We start from the raw sequence: 20,284 nt of genomic DNA, 5'->3' as shown, positions 1-20,284 counted from the left end.
AATGCAAACGCAGAGTTCCCTATCCTTTTTTCCTTCTTGTTTTAATGTTTTATTATGACAACCCTATCAGGCTCCGTTCCGGAATCCAAAAAAAATTCTTATTTTTTAAGAAGGTAATTTCAAGCTCAAAAATTATGAGTTTATTGAAATTTAAAAATATGCAATATGGATCTTGTTTGGAAGATCTCGATGAGATCTTTTATACAATGTAAAAAAAATTAAAAAATTATTTTTTATTTACTTTATTTTTGAATTTGAAACTATAAAATAAACTGCTTCTTTCTAAAAAGGTTTCTGAAACGGGATCTCAGTATCAATCTTTGTTGAGGAATCAAAATCTATCTTCTTTGCAACATTATAGAGGAAATCATGCTACATCAATCTCTTTCACATCATTCATGCAAGTTTGAAATTTCTAAGATCTGAATTAATATCTTTTCTATTCAAAACTAAATACACAAGTTTAGACAATATTGTATAGTCTACATCAACAATTCTTTAGTGACAATATTGTATAGTCTACATCAACAATTCTTTAGCATTTCACTCTGTCACGGTCATATGATGCAAACAACAAAAATTTATCTGCAATTCAAATTTCTACTCAGCTCGTTCAACTTCTGGACTATGGAGTAGGCTATACCGCAACGAACAGCTTTTGAAGAGTTGCCTGTTTTTCCATGATGTGGACCATCACTTGAGACTGATCACCCACACCCAGGCTGCTATCCCCACACTAGAGGTTCTGTTCCATGCACCATTCACCACTGTTTCTAATTGCCTTGGGCGCCAGCTTGTCAGAGCCCGAACACTTTCTTTCTCAGAAAGTCTACAGTTACCGATCGGGAAATCCCGATTGGAATCCCGACGCATCGCCGGGCACTCTCCGGCCACCGGATGGCCGATCCGATCCGTCCAATAATTCTATAAAAAAAAACCAAGTGGGCCGGCGCGAAAATAAATGGCATCCGATGTGTGTAAGTAGCCGATCCAAGCACTCCTTTTTTAGCCGATCCAAACACCCCGTTTTTGGCCGATCCAAACACAAAAATGGAGTGCTTGAATCGGCCACTTACACAAGTCGGATGCCGTTTATTCTCGCAATGGCCCACTCGGTTTTTTTTTTTTTAGAATTATTGGACGGATCGAATAGGCCGTCCGGTGGCCGGAGCATGCCCGACAGAGCATCGAAATTCCGATCGGAATTTCCCTATCGGTAACTGTAGACTTACTCTATCTCAAATTGGTTCTTGATAACTGCCCTTCAAGAACTCCTGATTTTTTGAATTGTCCCAAGAATCTCTTGGGAAAACCATAAAAATAAAAATAAATAAATAATAATAATAATATTATTTGGCACAGGTAATTTATTGGGCAAAGTCCATTTTAACCCATGTAATTTGGGTCATGTGCAAATACGTCCCTTGTGGTTCAAAAGTGTGCACATAACATCCTGTGATTTGTGAAATGTGCAGACACGTCCCCTGTCATATTTTTCATTCATATTAACATAATTTTGAATTTTGGAAAAAAAAATATAAGAAAAAAATACCCTTTCGTCTTTTTCTTTATCCTTTCCTTTAATCCTTCAAATTGGCGTTACCACCGTCGCCCTCCCTTCTCCCTCCCACTCCGCCACATCCTCCATCAACCACAACTGAACCTAACTCCCTCCAGCCTATGATGCATAGCCTTTCTCTGACAACCGCCCTTCATTAAATTGCGCAATATTTCAAAATTTTTGAAAAATGGAGTCTACTACAGCTTCTGTCGGTGGTAGGGAGGAAGAGAGAGAGAGAATCGGAACAGAGGAGAGAGAGAGGGGTGAAAGACGAGGACAAAAAAGTCTTTTAATACTATGGATGGAAAACATGATGGTAGAGAACGTGTTTGCACATTTTACAAATCACAGAATGTTATGTGCACGCTTTTAAACTATTAGAGGTGTATCGCACATAGCCCAAATCACAGGAGGTCAAAGTAGACTTTGCCCTAATTTGTTTACAAGTAAATAAGAAAAGAACACCACATAACCAACTACTTGAGGTTTTGAATGAAACATTCATCTGGAACTCCTTTCTTTTTGATAATTCAATTGTCCAGGCTGGCTTACATGCACCTCGGCCTAGAAAACATTGATCTTGAACTACCCACCCTGTCCATTTTAGAATTTTAGATTTGGATTTGTAGGTAATGAGTGTAGAGAGAAATATAAAGTAATGATTAGAAAAAGGAGCAATGATTGAAGATAAAGAAAAAGATGATTAATGATTGAAAATAGAGATAATGAGTGAACAAAGAATAGGATAATTATTAGAATCTAAAATCCAAAACCCTTAACCGAAAAAAACAATATAGAAACTTGTTAACTACTTCCTTCTCTAAATCAATTTCAAGGGAAAAAAAACAAACAAAAACACTACAGGTCTAGAAACTTGTTTGGAATGGCTTGTAAATCTTGAGATCAAGAACAATACCGGCAATAGAACCAGCAACAGCTGCACTAGAAATTATAAGACAAACAATGCTAAGCAATTGGAGGCATATCCATCTGCTACTCCACTTTGCTATCTTCTTCTGTGCAATGTACATCTCGACTGGAATATACACTGTTATCGGCCAAAACCCAATCGCCCCAAGAAATCCCACCACATCGTTGAAGAAAGGGAGAACCATAGATATTACAGTGCTGACTATAACAAAAACCGTCCTCCATAACAAACGGAAGAGGTTTAGGTTATACGGGCGAAAACCTGGGATTGGGATTTTGATTTCCTTGATGATGAATTCATTGCCGGGCCATTTCTCTGCTGCCCATTTCTCAACAAATGCAAAAAGTGGCTGGGCGTAAACTTGGTATGCCCCAACAAGGTGGATCACAATTGCAGCATTGGCAATATCAAGCAGCCAAAATGGGTTAAAATTCCCAAAACCAGTGAGGAGGTTTCCAGGTGATTGGTCCCCAAATGCTGCATATCCCATGCATCCACAAAGCATGTAGAAAGCTGTGGTCACACCAACACTTAATGAGGTTGCCTTCTTCATTGTTTTTGCTTCTGACGGTGGGGATTTGATTGTGTCCTGATATACAAAGAAAATAAATCAGTTTTAACTCAAAATTCGTCTTTCAGGCTAGCGAAGACCCTCAAAGAAAATTGATCAGTTTGGATCGTAGAGGCAAAGGAAATAAGACAATTACGTGAAGACCACAACATCATCCTTTTAGTTGCGACATTATTTTCTTCCACTTGGTAAATCCCTGTATAAAATCTAAGATCCAAACACAGCCTTGGTGAACTGAATGGGTCAGAATGTACCTGGATTTCGATAAGAATCAGAGAGTAAGCATAGGCGAAAGCTACGTCACCAAGAGCTTGGAAGCTCCCCCATATCTTTTGGGCTTGAGTCACAGTTCCAATTCTTGCACCAGTAAGACTACCACTAATAGTCCCATTAGCTGAAAAACCCGTGAAAGTGAATGAGTCAGCTTTCATACAAGGTCAATTTTGTTAAGTAAAAAAATGATGGACTTCTTCATCCTTCAAAGTTTTAGAGCAATAACAACCTGCAACTTTGGCAATTACAAGGGCGAGACCAATCGATGAGTAGGTAAAAGACATGACCGCGGCAATAATTGAGAGCCACCATATCTGATCAAAATTTGGTATCTGGGAAAATATTATTTCAGTGATGCCAAACAAAATCATGTATGGGTTGCTTGATATATGGCATGGATTTTTCCCACCACTCTCATGGAAACAATTAGTCCGTTTGATTGCCCTGTGTATCAACAGAATGTAAACCATTTAATCCGAAATCGCAAAACAATAACCAAGAAAAAGAAAAATGATTGTTTACTTACATCATGCTAATAGATGCTGCAATGGTGTATCCAATTGCACTTCCAAATAGATTTAAATACTGAATTAGACCACACATCTTGACCTTAAGCCCACCTGTTTAAAATACTGTAATGCTTTTCAACTGATTAAAATACACCAAACTTGGATTTTGTCTGAAATGGATGGGCAAATTAAGGATTTGAAAGTTTCATACCAAGATTAGATTCCACAGCTTCCATGTAAGTATAGTTTCTCTTGCCGGTGACTGGGTCACCGGAGCGGTAACAGTCGGCGAGGAGAGAAGCAGTGTAGAGAGTCACAAAAGAGAAGAGGAGCATCACTGTTGGACCAGCTATCCATCCCAGCTGAGCAATGGCCCAGGGTAAGGAAAGAACCCCAGATCCTATCACTGCTGTTATTATGTGGGCACTTGTAGTCCAAACACTCCCTAACTCACAGAATGAGGGAAAACCACATTACTAGTAGCAAACGAAGGTTCTAAGTTCCCCTCTGAATTTTTATGAAAATTGCACGTTCAGCTATAATTGTAATAATAGAATTTACATCTCTTTTTTTTCTCAATTCGCAATGTAACTTAATCCTTCTAAAAATTATATATAAAGATGACCCGTTTAGTGGTGTCTTTAGCCCCTATTAGTAATCAAACAATTATGAAACTATTATGTTATTAATACATAAGTTCATCTGTTATTACTTATTATGCGAAATACAGTAATTGTCATATGTATAGTGCAAAAAAAAAAAAAAAAACTTGAAGTAGAATTTAATAGTCTATTCTAGTATTGTTGTGCACACAAGTAATGTGTGCCCACCTTCTAGTTGCAACTAAAGTAAAAATAAGTTTCTTTGTCTACGGCTGTTGGATTGCAGAGACACGTAATTTCAACCGTTTATTTTCTTTGTACCTAGCATTCCCCTTTCGATGGTCCAAATTTGCTGAAATGATACTTATGCAATTTGGACTATTGATTGTCAACATTAATTGTTGAGATGAAGGGCCGAGTTTGAAATTCACCGTTGGACGCCTAAGAAGCCAGATCCTAATCAAGATAGGGGGAGGGAGGGTGACATTACCGGTTCTTTTGGAGCGGCCATCGTCGTCGAAGCGTTTGGAGGTGTTTCCAGCATCCGAGGATATGCCTAGGGATTGTTGGTATTTCTCCTTTACGGCAGCAGCACCTTCACCACTTTCAACCCCCATCTTTGTATTGAAAAAAGACCAACAACAAACACAACACAACACCAATTAGGACGAGATACAAATGCCCGTATTATGTACTGTAAGGAATTAATTAGTCAATACCCATGCACCAGGCAGAATTAAGAATTAAGGAAGCTGTCAGGTCTTTAGGTAGGTTGGATGTTTTTTTAGTTCTTTAATTAGGTAAGTAGGAATATTCTATACGTCCAAGGTGAGCATGTACTTGGGTTTGGTTTTAACTAGAGGTGGCAATTCTAACTCATATTTTTTTGATCCGTCCAATCCATCCACTTATAACTCAACACAATTCACCCATATTACATAATGGATTGATATGGATTTAACCCATATTAACCTATATTCACATGGACTTAGGTGGGTTAAAAATGAGTTCAATATAAACGGAAACTAAGACCTAACAAGAATATATACTGTATGTAGGCTTTTCACGTAGTACGGCCCACGAACGGAAAGGAAAGGCATTTCCCGTGCTCTCCCTGACTCCCTCTCGTTCTTTTATTACTCCCAGGCAAGGAATTTTCAAATTTTCTTAGAAAATGGGGTCCACACTTATACTAGCCAAACTTATGGGACTTCGTTTTTATTCAAAAAATTATGGAACTATGTTTCACACGGAGTATTTTTTTATTTGGCCTAAAAATTCTGTCTTTTTGGCTTATGTTTGTCTGTTTTTGGGCAACTAATAAAGTCGTTCACTGGCAGGTGGACCAACTAAAACAAGGACAAAGCCGCGTATGTACTTGCCGCACAAAGCTACGCATTTGGCTTATTTTGGTCTTTATTCAAAAAAATTGGGTTTCGATCTTAATATTTTATTTTTTAGATTTCTCCTATCATAACGAAACAATAATTCACAAAAAAAATTAACAATAAATTAATGAATACGAAAAAATTTGAATAAGAACAAAAAAAATGTCATTTGGCTTATTAGGCCAAAATAGGCTTTACTACATTTCGTCGAAGTTACGTTACTGTTTGGAAATGAAAAAAAAGAGTAAAATCCTGATTTTTTAAAGTTTTTTTCGCCTCTAATTGCTTCATTTTTATTCAAAAAAAAATTGAGTTTTAATTATAAAATTTTACTTGGGGGAAGAGAAGAGAAGGGAAAAAGCACGGGGGAAGGAAAACGGGTCGGGTCAGGCGAGTTTGGGTTTGACTTGACCCATTTTCGACCCGATCCGTTTCAACATGTTTATTTTTTTGACCCATATTTGACCTACGACCCGTTTCAATCCGCCCAGACCCGCCTGTTTGCCACCTCTAGTTTTAACCCATAAAAAATTTGTAAATAACACTACAAAACTACATGACCTTAAGCTGTCTTTTTTTATCACAAAATTCATAAACAATACCACAAAAATTCGTAAAAAGTTCGAATTTGACTACAAAATCTCATTATACAACCACAAAAATTCATAAAAGGAGACACAAGATGTGACACCCCGCTTTCCGGTGGCCGGCGGTACTGCAGGAAGCGTCCGGACGGAAGGGGGTAAGTCATGGTTTATAAGAAAAGATCCCTTCTACTTGTACAAGGCCTTTTAAAGCCGTGAGGGCGGGCCAAAGCGCATAGGAGCATAGGAACTTCACAGTTAAGCGTGCTCATCCTGGAGCAATCCAAGGATGGGTGACCCAACTGGAAAGTCTATGACAATATTATACAAAGATGGAGCGGGTTGTTACACAAGAATTCTTAAAAATAAACTACCACAAATCTCAATATCAGTCCACAAAAATTCATAAAAGGAGCTACACAAATTCGTAAAGGGCGTATGGTGGACCCAAAAAAGTGGTGTATATAGGAGATTTTTCCGGCCCATTATGCATAAAAAAAATTCAGCTACTCAAAAATCGACTCGATTAAGGCTCGTTTACACAAGTGGAGTAAAGTGTATTTGGCATATGGATAGGGTTTGATTCCCGTAAGCACCCATCTCCCTCCTCAAATCACTTAAGATAGATTAGATTAGGAATTAACGAATGGCAAAAAAAAAAACTCGTTTACGATCCACTTGTCCAATAAAAATTGTATCATACGATTTCTTTATTGAGAAGAAATCATATCATATTTTTGAATCGTTTGATTTAATTATAACGGTATCCAAACCATGTCGAGAAAACCAAAACTTAAAGCTCGAATAGAAGAAAGAACATATTTCGATCATATATATTGCATGACTCAGGCACCAGAAAGCCTTATTATGATTGACTGATAGGGAAGAAAAAAAAAAAAACAAGAATGGAGACTTTGTTCTTGAGCATGAGAGAGAGAGAGAGAGAAGGGTACAGAGTACCAAATTTCCAATCACGTACTGGTATGCTTCCTGCCTTCGTGCTCGATTTTGGGCGTTGGAATTTCCCCAGAGAGAGAGAGAGGCGGGAGAAGTAACAGCTTGCTAAGGTGAGAATCCCTTGTTGAGTTGTGTTTAGGGTTTTATAAAAACGGCCTAGAATGAAAAGTGACGATAATGGGGTAGTTAAATATTCATCCTCCAATTTAGTACGAGTTATGTTTTCATTCCATCCACATTTTAGGATTGTGTTTCCATCCTCCAATTTTTATAAACCCAAGTTTACCCTTTTTGCACTATATTAATTGTATTTCTTTGTTTTTCAAGATACTATATATGGCCCTGATTTTTGGAACTAATAAGTCTAGGTACGCTACACTAAACCACTACACCATCGATTACATTTTTTATGGGGCTCATTTCGGGTCCCATAAAAAATACACAAAAATATTCATAAATTTTAAAATAATATTTTAGGGGGCCCAGTAAAAAACCAGCTCTAACGGGTATCGATAAGTATTATTTCTAGATTTGTAGGAGCGAAAATGCTCAACTGCGCAGTTTCGAACATACGAACCTAAAAATAATATTTACCGATATTCATTAGAGTTGATTTTTTACAAGGCCTCATAAAACATTATTTTAAATTTTTTTTATATTTTTGTGAAATCCTAAATAGGCTCCACAAAAAATGTAGTGGATGATGTAGTGGTTTGGTGTAGTATATGTAGCGTCTCTCTTTTGGAACTGAAAACTAGCCTCGGAGGTCCCGTGCGTAATTAATGGATATACACGTCTAATCAATCCTAATCTTATGCTTTCCATGTATATCTGTTTCAAAACTTCCAAATATTCATTCTGGAAAGGGTTGAAAACCCTCACTCCTCTCTCTCGGATTTGAATCGCCACCCTCTCCGTCAACTTCTCCAACTCATCCCGACGCTTAGTCCTTTGGCCTCACGCCATCCAGTCCGTCGCTCATCCTGGATTTCATTCCGTCGCCGGTTTCACGCCGCGCTCACGCCATCCAGTCCGTCGCTCATCCTGGATTTCATTCTGTCGCCGGTCTCACGCCGCGCTCACGCCATCCAGTCCGTCGCTCATCTTGAATTCCATTCCGTCGCCGTCCGCCGCTCATATGGTGTAAAGACCCCGTATTTTTAATAAGTATAAATATTATTATCAAAACAAAAATATTATTTATGCTTGTTAGTTATTTAATGCAAAAAATTATTTATGTCGTCACACGAAATATTTTTTTCCGTTATCATCTGTGTGCATGCTTGTTCGACGAGTAATTGTCCGAGTGTGTGCGCGTGTTGCACCAGAGCATTTTTCTTTTTCCCAACCCCTTTCCATTTTTTATATTTCGGCTGAGTACAATCCCCCATTTTCCTCTTAAATTCTCTCAAATGTAGACAACACATAATTTCCCATGGGTTAATATCCCTTATGCAAATCCTAACCTCTTTGATATCAAAAATTATCTCTTCCTCATATTTCGGCACAGTGAGAGAGAGAGGGGCATTAAACCATGGCCTTATTTCCTTTTCTTCTTCTCTTTTGTTCCTTGCCAAGAGTGAGACTGTGAGAAAGAGGATATGCTAGAAAAAGAAGGAGAAGGAAGAAAAGTACTACCATTGCCGCCACCAAGCCCCCGCTTCCGAACCCATCATTTTCATCTGTCTTAGCAAGAACTCCAAGAAAAGGTAAATTTCTTATTACCCTTTAACTGTAAGTATATTATGAAATTTTTATGTATTATATTATTTGTACAGGAGCCCAAATGACAAAACATATTTTTTAAGAAAAACAGTCAAAACCCATACTCGATGTCGCAGCCGCAACCCATGGACCTCACGCCTAATATATCTCCGATATCGGGTTTGAAATGTTCGTCATGACTAGTTATGTTTTTAAGTTCTTAAAGTTTATTAGTGATCATTCATGAGTTGTGTTGATACTATTAAGTTATTCTTTACTGATCCATGATTGTATGGTGCTAGATTAAATTGTGCTGAAATGTGGACTGCATAAAAACATGTTATTATGTTAGGTTGACACTTGTATAAAAATTGATTTGTATAATTATCACTACAACACGAAAGGCCTATTGCGAGGAAATATGGCGAGGAAATTCAATTTCGTGGCTAAAAGTACACAATCTGCGAGGAAATCCAATTTCGTCGCTAAAAAGTTACATTTAGCGAGGAAATTTCATTTCCTCGCCAAAAAGTTACATTTAGCGAGGAAATTATTAGGTTACATTTGGCGAGGAAAATCTGTTTTCCTCGCCAAATGTAACCTTTTTGCGAGAAAATATTTTTCCTCGCCAAATGTAACTTTTTGATAAGAAAATATTTCGTCACCTTTTTTAGGATTCATTTTTTTTATATATATAAGTTATTATTAATTATATTCCTATGTATTTTGTAATATCACGACGGTATGACATAATAAACTATACCATTATGAAATTTATTAAAATAAAAAGTGTTAAAAGGGAACAAATAGTTTTCATCACCAATCGCATTGAATTGGTGAAGAAACCTCGTATTTGTCACTTTTCTTATTCTAATTAGCAATGAAAGATATCTTGAAGTGTAGGTATCGATGATTTTTTTCATAATAGTGAAAAACTCAACAGAAGATAAAGTTAAAAATATCTTAAGTTACTGATGTACGTTGTATTTAAAATATCTCAAAGTTGGATCATCACAATTATATTTTCAGAACATCTACATAAAAATGCACTATTTCACAAAAAATACACTATTTCATATGTGTTGTGCATTCATGCTGTAATTTTTTTTCCCCTGTAAATAGTTTGTTGATTTTTATTTAAACCAACTTAGGTGATTGTAATGACATTCCTTTATAACCAGATAAATATGTTAAGTATTAATTTCAAATGCAATTTTGTAAGTATCATGGATACTTTTATTTATACATATACATATTGTGTGTGTGTGTGTGTGTGTGTGTGTGTGTGTGAGAGAGAGAGAGAGAGAGAGAGAGAGAGAGAGAGAGACGTTTTAAAATTTAAAAAAATTTATTAAAGATTAAAAAATTAAAAAAGTATTGTCTTTAGTGCTTTTAGGATGATCTTATATGAATATTTATAAATTTTGTTCATATTATTATAGCGATGATGAAAAAAATTACAAGTCTATAATACCCTTTGTATTTGGCAAAAAAGAAGGTCAAACTCACTTTTAAAATTAGAAAATGAGGGTGATGCTTCTTGTTATTCATAATCTGATATTAAAATATTAGTACTAAGTACAAAAAAAATTTACCCTGAAAATAACAATTAGTGGTTGAGATTCACTTTGATATATAGGGTCCCACACATCAAACTGAATCTCAACCACTAGTTGTTTTTTTCGGGGCACTCTGAGGTAAATTTTCTTTGTCCCTAACTTTTCGTTAAAATATATCTCAAGCTTATGACGACAAAATTAATCTCATTCCATAAAAGTTAGGATTATCCCATTAAAAAATGAGAATAATAACACATATTATTAGTTCTTCAAAAGTTGTCAGATAAAATTGTTGTGCTAGCAAAAAATTAACTTGTTCAAATAAAGTTCAGACACTATAAAACTACAAAAAGTAGAAAGACCAAAATTAATGTTGAAAAAATTAATTTGGAGTGCTGAAAGAGATAATGTATAAATAAAGTTTCACCAATTTCACAGAAAGTACAGTGTAGCGTGGTTGGTAGTTGCTTCGCGTGTTATGGGAGAGGTCCAAGGTTCGAGTACCAGCAGCTGCAAAAAGCGCGGAGAGAACTTCTGTTTTGGGATTCTTTTTGTTTAGCGAGGAAAAAATTTCCTCGCCTATTGATAAATTCGTAGCCTATTTGACGACAAATGGTATTTGCGAGGAAAATATTTAGTGAGGAATTTAAGCATTTAGCGAGGAAGAAATTCCTCGCAACACGTCAAATTAGGCGAGGAATTTATTTTCCTCGCTAATACTTTTTGCGACAGGGTTTTAGCGAGAAAAACTGGCGACAAAATTTTTCCTCGCTAATACATTTTGCGAGGAAATCAGGTGCTTTTGTGAGGAAACTAAATCCTCGCTATAGCCCTTTCGTGTTGTAGTGTATATAGATAACGAGCCGATAGTGGAGTATCTTATTTTGAATTACATGGGAAGTAGACTTAAGAGAATAACTACACTTAAATAAAATAGATTATCATTATATTACCAGAAAGAAACCGTGCCCGTTAGGAGGAAATAGGGTAAAAAAAAAAAATTGATTTAATTGAGTTAGTTCGGTTATAACTAGTAGCATCCAGTTTATAAAGAAAATATTTAATACATTAGGATTACAAGTTTTTGTCCCAAGCATACTTTAAAAATAAAATAAAAAGGTTTAATTTTGTGAGTAAAAAAAATCTTAATTTTACTAATATAAGATGCATGTTCTTGAGTGAGACTGTAGTTGACTACATTGACTATTGGTAATATTATTTGAAGAAGCCTAACAGTACAAACAGTACTAGGATTACTAAAGTAACCCAAGGTTTACGAAATAACTGTTCAATCCTCATATAATAGAAATTACTAAAATGAACTTATGTGCAAAATCCTAATGAAACCCAAAAGTCATAAGGACAAATCCGAATACTTCATGTGAAATTCTTCAGCCTTTTGAACTGTTGATAATGTAATGCTTTCGTATTTTTTTTATGAACTATTGTTATTATTGATCCACTCGCAATTACTTTGGCATCGAAGCATATTGAAATCGTTGAGAGGCTAGTTTGGACTTAAGCTCATTGGAGGTGGGTATACGATGGTTCAGTTATCCTGTGTCTGTGGATATATTATGATTTGTTTGCTTGTTATTTGAAATGATTGTTTTGCTGATTGAACCAGGAACGTAGAAAGGAAATTAGGGACATTGGATAAGTTGAGGACTTAGAGAAATTTTGTAGATGTTGTTCTGGTTAAAGGAAAAAGGAAACAGATGAAAAGGTTGTGGGCTTAGCAGGACCTCAGGGGTAGCCTGACAGGACCTCGTGTTATCAGGGGTGGCCTGATAAGACCTTGAGGGCAGCCTGATAGATCCGGTGTAATTAGGGTGGCCAAGCAAGACCTCAGGGGTAGCCTGGCAGGACCTCAGGTATTGAGGGTAGTCTAGCAGGACCTTGAGGGCAGCCTGATGGACCTAGAATTGTGAGAGTAGCCTACTAGGACCTCGCGTTATGGAGGGTGGCCTGGTAGGACCTGTAAAGTATGTCCAGTGAAATTATGAGTTTGGAACATAATGAATACTGCGGTGTTGAAATGATTATAGAAGTTGAGATTTTGAAATTTACTTAAGTTAATGATTATATAATGAAATAAGTTTTATACTCTTCGATTCTTACCTCCTTTTATTATAAATGTGATTGTTTGTAGAGTAAGGGTTAATGGGTAAGATTTATCTAATGAGTTTCAAAACTCATTATAGTGTCATTGGGCTAGCGTTTCATGCCAGGTAATCAGGAGATTGAAGAACAGAATCCTCTACAAGATGATCAGTACCCGGGTGAGGACCTCCCAACTAAGAGCATCCACAGTAGAATAAGCAAAACAAAAAATTATTAAAGTTAGCAATGTTGAATCAAAAAAGTGTTCACATTGGAATAGCCAAACCTAGCAACCTCTTAACAACTAATTAAATTTTGGCTCTTCAATAATCAAAGCTAGCAATATTTTGTCAATAACCAAATTTTATCTCTTAATCAAGTACACAAACATTACACAAAAATCTTCTCTCTTCCATTCTCTCTCTCTCTCAACAATGTTTTCAAAAAATAATTTTAAAAAACTGTAACTTTTAGATTTTTTTTTTCTGTTTTTTTCAGAAACTTTTTTATTTTACAAAAAACAATTTTTTCAAAAATTTTATAAACTATGAGTAAATAAAGTGTGTTTTTCAAAAATCTGTTTTTGAAATTTCAAAACTCTTTTATAGAAAACTGTTTTTTACACAAAATCGGTTTTTTAAAAACTGTATTTATAGTTTTTAAAATTTCAAAACTATTTGTGTAAATATAATTCTTTCAAAATTTCTCAAAATTGTATTTACAGTTTTTAAGTGAACAAAGTGTAATTTTTTTTTTAACTGTTTCTAACATAAACTGTTTTTTTCTCTTCAAAAACAGCTTTTTCAAAAAATATGCATGAAATGAAGGGAAAAAGTTTGCAGGGCCCATTGGTTTTGATTATGGACAAAAAATAACCAATGTGGGATTTGACATTGCTAACTTTAGCAACCTCTAAATGAATAATCAAAATCTGATGTGGCATATTTTGATTATTCACATTTGCTTATTCCACTGCTGATGCTCTAAGGAAGGAGAGTTTTGTCGAGCCTTGCATGCCTTACCTTTAGAAGCTCTATTTAATTTAGAGTAATGTTATTTGAATTTTCAAAAGTGTTATCACATTTGTCAAACTCTGTTTTATTTTTGTTGAGTTGTAAGACAATTAAGTCGTTTTGTATTTAGTATTTGAGATTTTCGCAACTAAACTTTGTTTAATAAAATTTTATTTCTTAAATCAATTTTTTGAATTATTAAATCAATTAAATATGATTTAATTAACGTGTCCGAAAATTAGATCGTTACATATGGTGTTTCTTTTCATCCTGTATTCCAGCCTATTGCCATTCGAACATGTGCCTGATCACCATCGATCCATCTATTTCCCTCATACATTGCACTGGGAAATCCTAAAACGATTGAGGAGAAGATGATTCAACAAAGAAACCATTTTCGCTTCTCCCATGAAAACCCATTTTCATTCCAATCTGCAATAGAATTTGAAAACCCACATGGGTTCCTCCGCCATTCTTAATTGAACAGTTTACTATGAATCGAATCTTTGAAATATGTTTGTTTTTTCATGGCAAATCATTTGCAGAAGATGATCAATATTGCATGTATAATTGTTCATCGAAATCATGTTCGCATCATGGTGTATTACGTACAAGCAGATGAGTTATTATAGTAGTTTTTGAATTCATGGTAGATTATTTGTAGCAGTTAGCATGAAATAGGTACTAGCCAACCAGATATGATAAAGTAACCATATTTTATGAAATTAATATGATAAGCTGACCATATTTTTGCATATATTGATCATGTTAAAATGTTCACGTATTAACCAAAAAGGTCATATTTTTAATTGATCTTATTCTATGAAATATGGTTAAATTACCATCAAAACATATGTTATCGTGATTAGCGTTTCATGGTTAAATTACCATGTCGATTTCAACGTTCATGACCATTCATAATTTTGCTTGAAACCGATTTAATAAACATGACATACTCCCAAAATATTATCATTGAAATATAAAATTAATCAATCATATTAAAATTACCAAAAATTCATGAATTATGATTGTTTTGATGCGATTTAATTTGAGATATAAAAGTAATAGAATAAAAAAATAAAAGCAATCAATCATATTTAAATTTACAAAATCCCACTGAATTAAGAAAACAATTCAATCCAATCCCACTAAATTGGAAAAATAATCCAATCCAATCCCACTAAATTAGAAAAACAATATAACACATAAGGGAGGCGATTTTAGCACTGTACTTTTAGGGCTTGTTTGATAACTTAAATTCAGCGCTTAATATTGAATCAATTAAGTAATAAGTGATTCAGTAGGTTTGAAAACCACATTTCATATTACTTAACAAATTAAGTACCACTTAAAATATAGGCTAAAATGTTGAAAAAAATTAAATAGCTTTGAGCTACTTAATTCTGGCTGAATTTTTGTGTACTTACATTCAACCGTTATACCACCACCACTCCACCACCACCACCACCACTCCTCCTCCACCACATCACCACCACCACCACTCCCTCCACTACCACCACCACCACCACCAACTCCACCACCACCACCACCACCACCACCACCACCACCACCACCACCACCACCACCAGCACCACCACTCCACCACCACCACAACTCCACCACAACCACCACCACTACCATCACTACACCACCTCCACTACCACCACCACCACCACATCACCACCACCACCACCACTCCACCACTACCATCATTACACCACCACACACCATCGCTCCTACCACCACCTCCACCACTCCACCACCATCACCACCACCCCCACTCCACCACCACTACCATCACTACACCACCACCACCACTACCAGCACTCCTACTACCTCCACAACTCCCCCCCCCCCCCCCCACTCCACCACCATTACCAAAAATATATTGTGATTGTTAGTAAATTAAGATAGAATTGGAACAAAATTAATTCATTATTTTTTTAATTCAGTACTTAATATATTTATCAAACAGCTTTTCAGCTTAAAAATTTCAGCATTTAGTTTTCAGTACTTAATTTTTCAGCTTTCAGTTTCAGTTTTCAGTTTTATCAAACAGCCCCTTAGCCAATGACACTCCACTTTTAGTTTTGTTTTCTCACACGATTAACATACAAAGTGGAATGCCAATGGCTAAAACTGGAATGTCAAAATCAATTTTCAACACATAATCATATTTAAATTTACAAAATCCCACTGAATTAGGAAAACAATCCAATCCAATCCCACTAAATCGGGAAAATAATCCAATCCAATCTTACTAAATTATGAAAGCAATATAACATAATATATGTATATCATAGTGAAAAGGGTAAGAAAGGTAATTCATACACTAAGAGGATGAAAATATAAGCATGAAAAAAGAACGGTATGCATGAATAAAGAGAATGAATATTTAAATATTCCGGGGTTGAATGTTTTAATCATATCCAAGTTGTGCAAAAACAAACATAATATTAATAATTTCATCATTTAATCTCACGCCTAACAGATATGTAAATTATCAATTCCTTCTTATTTTAGTCGCAATCCTAATTTCATTTCCTTATGTATCTTATTCATCTATCATAGTTATGAAACGCACGCGCGTTAGAATTACGTGGGTGTCCGGAAAAGGATCTGGCGTAACGACTCTTAACAAACTTTGCTTTCCTCCTCCTCCTCCTCCTCCTCTCTCTCTCTAACCCTAGATTGTTTATTCAGTTCGTGTGGCACCGATCACAATCATCAACGGCGCTTTTCCGTTTATTATCTTCAAGAATCGTCAATGCCGATTTTTCGAGACCTGCTGTATAATGAACAAAGCAGGTCAAGTTTCCTATCTTACTCCTATTTTCTTCGCTAATTCTCTGTACATGTGTTCGTATGTGTACGTGCTAATCTGTGGGATTCAAACATGCGACCTCGACAAGCACTTAAATTGCTTTTCTCGTTCCCAATTGGCCAAGTTTATATCAATTCCAAAAGCTTAATATTAGGTAATTAAGAGGTCCTAATATTACATTAAAGTGATCTCTGATTCTATATCTTAATAAGTTATCTAAAATCTTTTCTTAAGTGCAGCCATTTGGAGTTTGTACCGTGTAACTTCTTTTTGGGTCTATCGTATTGTAACCTTTTATTGTTTCTTGTCAAGGTAGGGTGTAGATTTTTCATTTAACAACATTGTCTTGAAAATAGCTGTTGTTTCTCCAGAATTGTCTAAGTATCAAAAACAACTGCTACCGTAAACTTCCTTGCTAGTTACAAATTAAGAGTTATCTGGGAGAGATTTTACAATCCATTTTTAACTTCCTTGATGTTTCAATGCATGCCCTTCTTGTCTGGGCTGGATTCTTTAAGTGCAGGGAAGAGGAGGCAAGGAAGAGATAAAATGCAATCTTGTGCTACCTTTCCCCGTGGAATAGGCCATGCAACTTTAGAGCCCTGAGAGCAACCTGTCTTGCCCTTAAAGGCTAACGCAGTAAGCTGGACAGAGAGGTGAACCATCTACTCCATGTAAGTTTTTTTTTTAACTGTAATGGATTGGCTGTTAGCATGATGTCGTTTTTCCGGCTAGCAATTCTGTATGACTTTATTCATTCAACCTGTACGACTACTTGCATTCACTTTCTATCAATGCATCTCTTTTAGGTTATAGTTGATGCTTCATATCATAAATTGTTTGGCTGTAGATTTGGCGAAGTCATTTAGTTCCAATTTTTTAAAGAAACATGGAGTTGACAATTTTTTCACCTCTTGGGGCTCAAAATGGTAATAGGCTAGCTCAAAAGTTTAGAAAAAGAGGAAGGGCTATTTTTGCAGCCTTACATAAATAAGCTTCTTTTTGCAATGATGACAAGATACAGTTGCTTATATGTGATACAACCAGAGATGGTAACGAAAAAATGTCAGGTTAAAAGGGTGTGAAAGATACTTAGCTTGCAACATGAATTTGTGAGAGTGGGAACAATGGCTTATGCAAATAAACATATTAGAGGATATGTTCAAGGGTATGATCAGGATTCGGGGTACAGACTTTCCTTTTGTATTTTGCCAAATTTACCTATCAAAGCAAAAATTGTAGTGCATTGTGCAGGTGGGGTGTATCCCTCCTCTTGACTGGGAGTAGCTGCTCCTTCCCCCTCTTCTAGTGTTACGAGATGGGGAGTGACCATTCTTGATAGGGGTACTACTTTCTCTTTGAGAAGACGTTGGACCATTAACCACGACGAGGGTAACTTTCTGGTCTAAGCCTTGAGTTGGAATTGCAAATTGCTTTACCCTAAGAAGTGACAAAATATGTCAAAAAGGCTGGTAACAGAAGGTATCAACCATCAAGTTATAGTTTTCTTCCCGTTCATCAGTTTTGGTTGACGAGGAAAATCCCCATAAGAATTATGGGGTGGCAGCTTATTATCTACCTGGTATCAATTCTAGCATGAAATGAGCATGCATTATTCTGCATCTTGAAGTTTTTGTTTTGGCTATCCTTTGGATCCCAGGAATCAAGAAAAGATGGTTGCTCACTTTGTGCACGAAGAGAAAGCAATAGGAGTTCAACTTTTGACCTTATTAAGAATAGCATCTTCTGATGACCACGATGTTAACTGCTGAACCAATAATTATTTCTAAAAAGTTTGGAAAATTGTATATACACACCTGACATCCCTAAATGCATGTATTGTATTTGCTGTGTGTTTAAGAATTCCTCTTTCAATTCATCTTAAAATTCCTGCATCTGAATCCAACACGCTCTCCCATGTGCAACCCCCCAAAGGAGAGAAGGGTAACAAATATAATTGGAGAGACTTGGACCCAAGACCTCCTACAAGCAAAGATGTTACTCTATTTTTTTTTTGGGATAGAAATAAGCCCCCCAGAGTTAACTATTAAGGTGAGGTTGCCCCCGGGCTTATACAGTTCACAATACTTTCGTAACCAACAGTGTTGGACTTTGCTGTATTATGTTTAGTTGAGCCCCACTAAAGTACAAGATACAGAGTAGCCAACACGCCATGCGGGGCAGGAGATTTGCATATGTATAGCTAACTCATATTGTAATAATACTTGTTTTGCTCAACCTGTGGCTTGGTTTGGGAGATTTGTTGTTAGCTTCTTGTTATGTTGATTCTTTTAACTTCTCCCACAATCACGTTCCTTCACTTTTGGCGAAGAAGAAGGGATTTGTAATCACCACGATATAATAGTTCCCAAGTCCCCATGGAATAGGCTAGGCGAGTTTCCGCGGTTAGGGTGTATGGCTGTGCTTGAATAGTTATATGAATAGTTGACAATTATTGGATATTATCCATTACGGTCTGATAACCATGTCCATTTTGGTGCCTAGATGTATTTTCCTCAAGTAGTTATTGCTTTCAGTCTTTGTTTGCCTGTTCCCCGTATCTCCTGGGTGTCTTGCATTACTTTGAGATATTGCTCCTTCTCATTGGGTCATTGTTGCTTACAACATTAGTTCACTACTGATGTAGTTTTGTACACAAGTAGAATAGCTAACTCTTTACCATAAATACTGCAAAATGTGAAAATCCGTGTGCTGATTACGGAACCATACTTGGGAAACCCCATTTACCTTACGCATCCAAAAGAGCAACTTTAAGTAGGGGATGGCAATGACTTATTTGGTGTAGAATGAGAGTTAGTTGTAGAATGGTAGATTTTTTGTCTTCGTTTCTCTCTCTTTCCATATCATTGTTTCGGGCATCAACGTGGACCATCAAAACCTCACTGCTTTGTTTGGAAGCCAAACGTTAGTTGTTGCATTTGTTTTTGCCCCATTCAATTATTGACATTCGTTTGCGAGTTTCCTTCATGCAGAGAGTTCTAAGAAGCTGATTCTAATCTACTTTGATTCTCATTACAAATTTACCAAATTAAGATGACATTTGTGGTACTGATTCGTATCTAGCTGGTTTGCTGTTGCTCATTTGATTTACTGATACATCAATGAAGCTTTTCTATGGCCACATTTTTGCGGCCTTGTATATGAGAGAGAGAGAGAGAGAGAGAGAGAGAGAGAGAGAGAGAGAGAGATTTGGGGCTTGTTCTTTCTAAATTTTTGCTCTCGTATTTTCTTCGTACTATTTAATTTTCATAATTTTTTATTTGCTTTTCGTCGTAATTTAATCAGTTGTCTCGACGCGAGGAATCGAAAAAAAATAAACAATTGTGAAATGTAGATGAAAAAATATTCATATAGAAGTATAGAACGACATTAAGGCCATGTTTCCGTATGGAGCTAAATGGGCCAAAGGGGCTCATTTCCCTCTATATTTTGTTAAGGAAATAAGCGCGAAGGGAAACTTGGCCTAAAGACAAAAAAAAAAAAGACACAAGTTTGATATTTTTTCATCTTTAGGGGACATTGTTTTGCTTTTGGTAATAATTTTTACTTTTTAGACTCCTCTCGTCACGATAAATGCCAATCCAAAAAGTTAACCTGAATCTAACAAGAATTCAGAAAAGACAAAATTAATACCAAAACAAAAAGGGGCAAATTAAGGTAAATGAAGAATGGGGGGGGGGGGGG

The 20,284-nt window shown here is 36.0% G+C and overlaps 2 protein-coding genes across 3 annotated transcripts in view; one reads left to right on the top strand and one right to left on the bottom strand.

Moving 5' to 3' along the window:
* Nucleotides 1–2,252: 2,252 nt before the first annotated feature.
* On the bottom strand, nucleotides 2,253–7,533 carry LOC131309850 (amino acid permease 3-like). Of its 2 annotated transcripts, none has more exons than XM_058336512.1 (7): nucleotides 7,380–7,533; nucleotides 4,938–5,064; nucleotides 4,057–4,290; nucleotides 3,863–3,956; nucleotides 3,566–3,780; nucleotides 3,318–3,457; nucleotides 2,253–3,081 (listed from the first exon to the last, which is right to left on the bottom strand). In XM_058336512.1, the coding sequence occupies exons 2-7, from the start codon at nucleotides 5,062–5,064 to the stop codon at nucleotides 2,428–2,430; spliced, it is 1,464 nt and encodes a 487-aa protein (XP_058192495.1). In that variant the 5' UTR covers nucleotides 7,380–7,533; the 3' UTR covers nucleotides 2,253–2,427. The 2 variants fall into 2 exon arrangements, with proteins under 2 accessions (XP_058192495.1, XP_058192496.1); XM_058336513.1 differs by having other exon boundaries at nucleotides 7,399–7,533.
* Nucleotides 7,534–10,390: 2,857 nt separating this feature from the next.
* Nucleotides 10,391–20,284, top strand: part of LOC131309847 (uncharacterized) — a 46,901-nt gene continuing 37,007 nt past the window's right edge. Inside the window, exon 1 of the mRNA XM_058336509.1 lies at nucleotides 10,391–10,408. The gene's annotated coding sequence lies outside the window, so the exon portion shown is untranslated. The remainder of the gene's footprint in view (nucleotides 10,409–20,284) is intronic.

The sequence above is a fragment of the Rhododendron vialii genome, chromosome 12a, assembly GCF_030253575.1.
Source record: "Rhododendron vialii isolate Sample 1 chromosome 12a, ASM3025357v1".
Classification (NCBI taxonomy): domain Eukaryota; kingdom Viridiplantae; phylum Streptophyta; class Magnoliopsida; order Ericales; family Ericaceae; genus Rhododendron; species Rhododendron vialii.
Note: the sequence above shows the minus strand (reverse complement) of the source record. Positions and strands in the feature narration are given on the sequence as shown.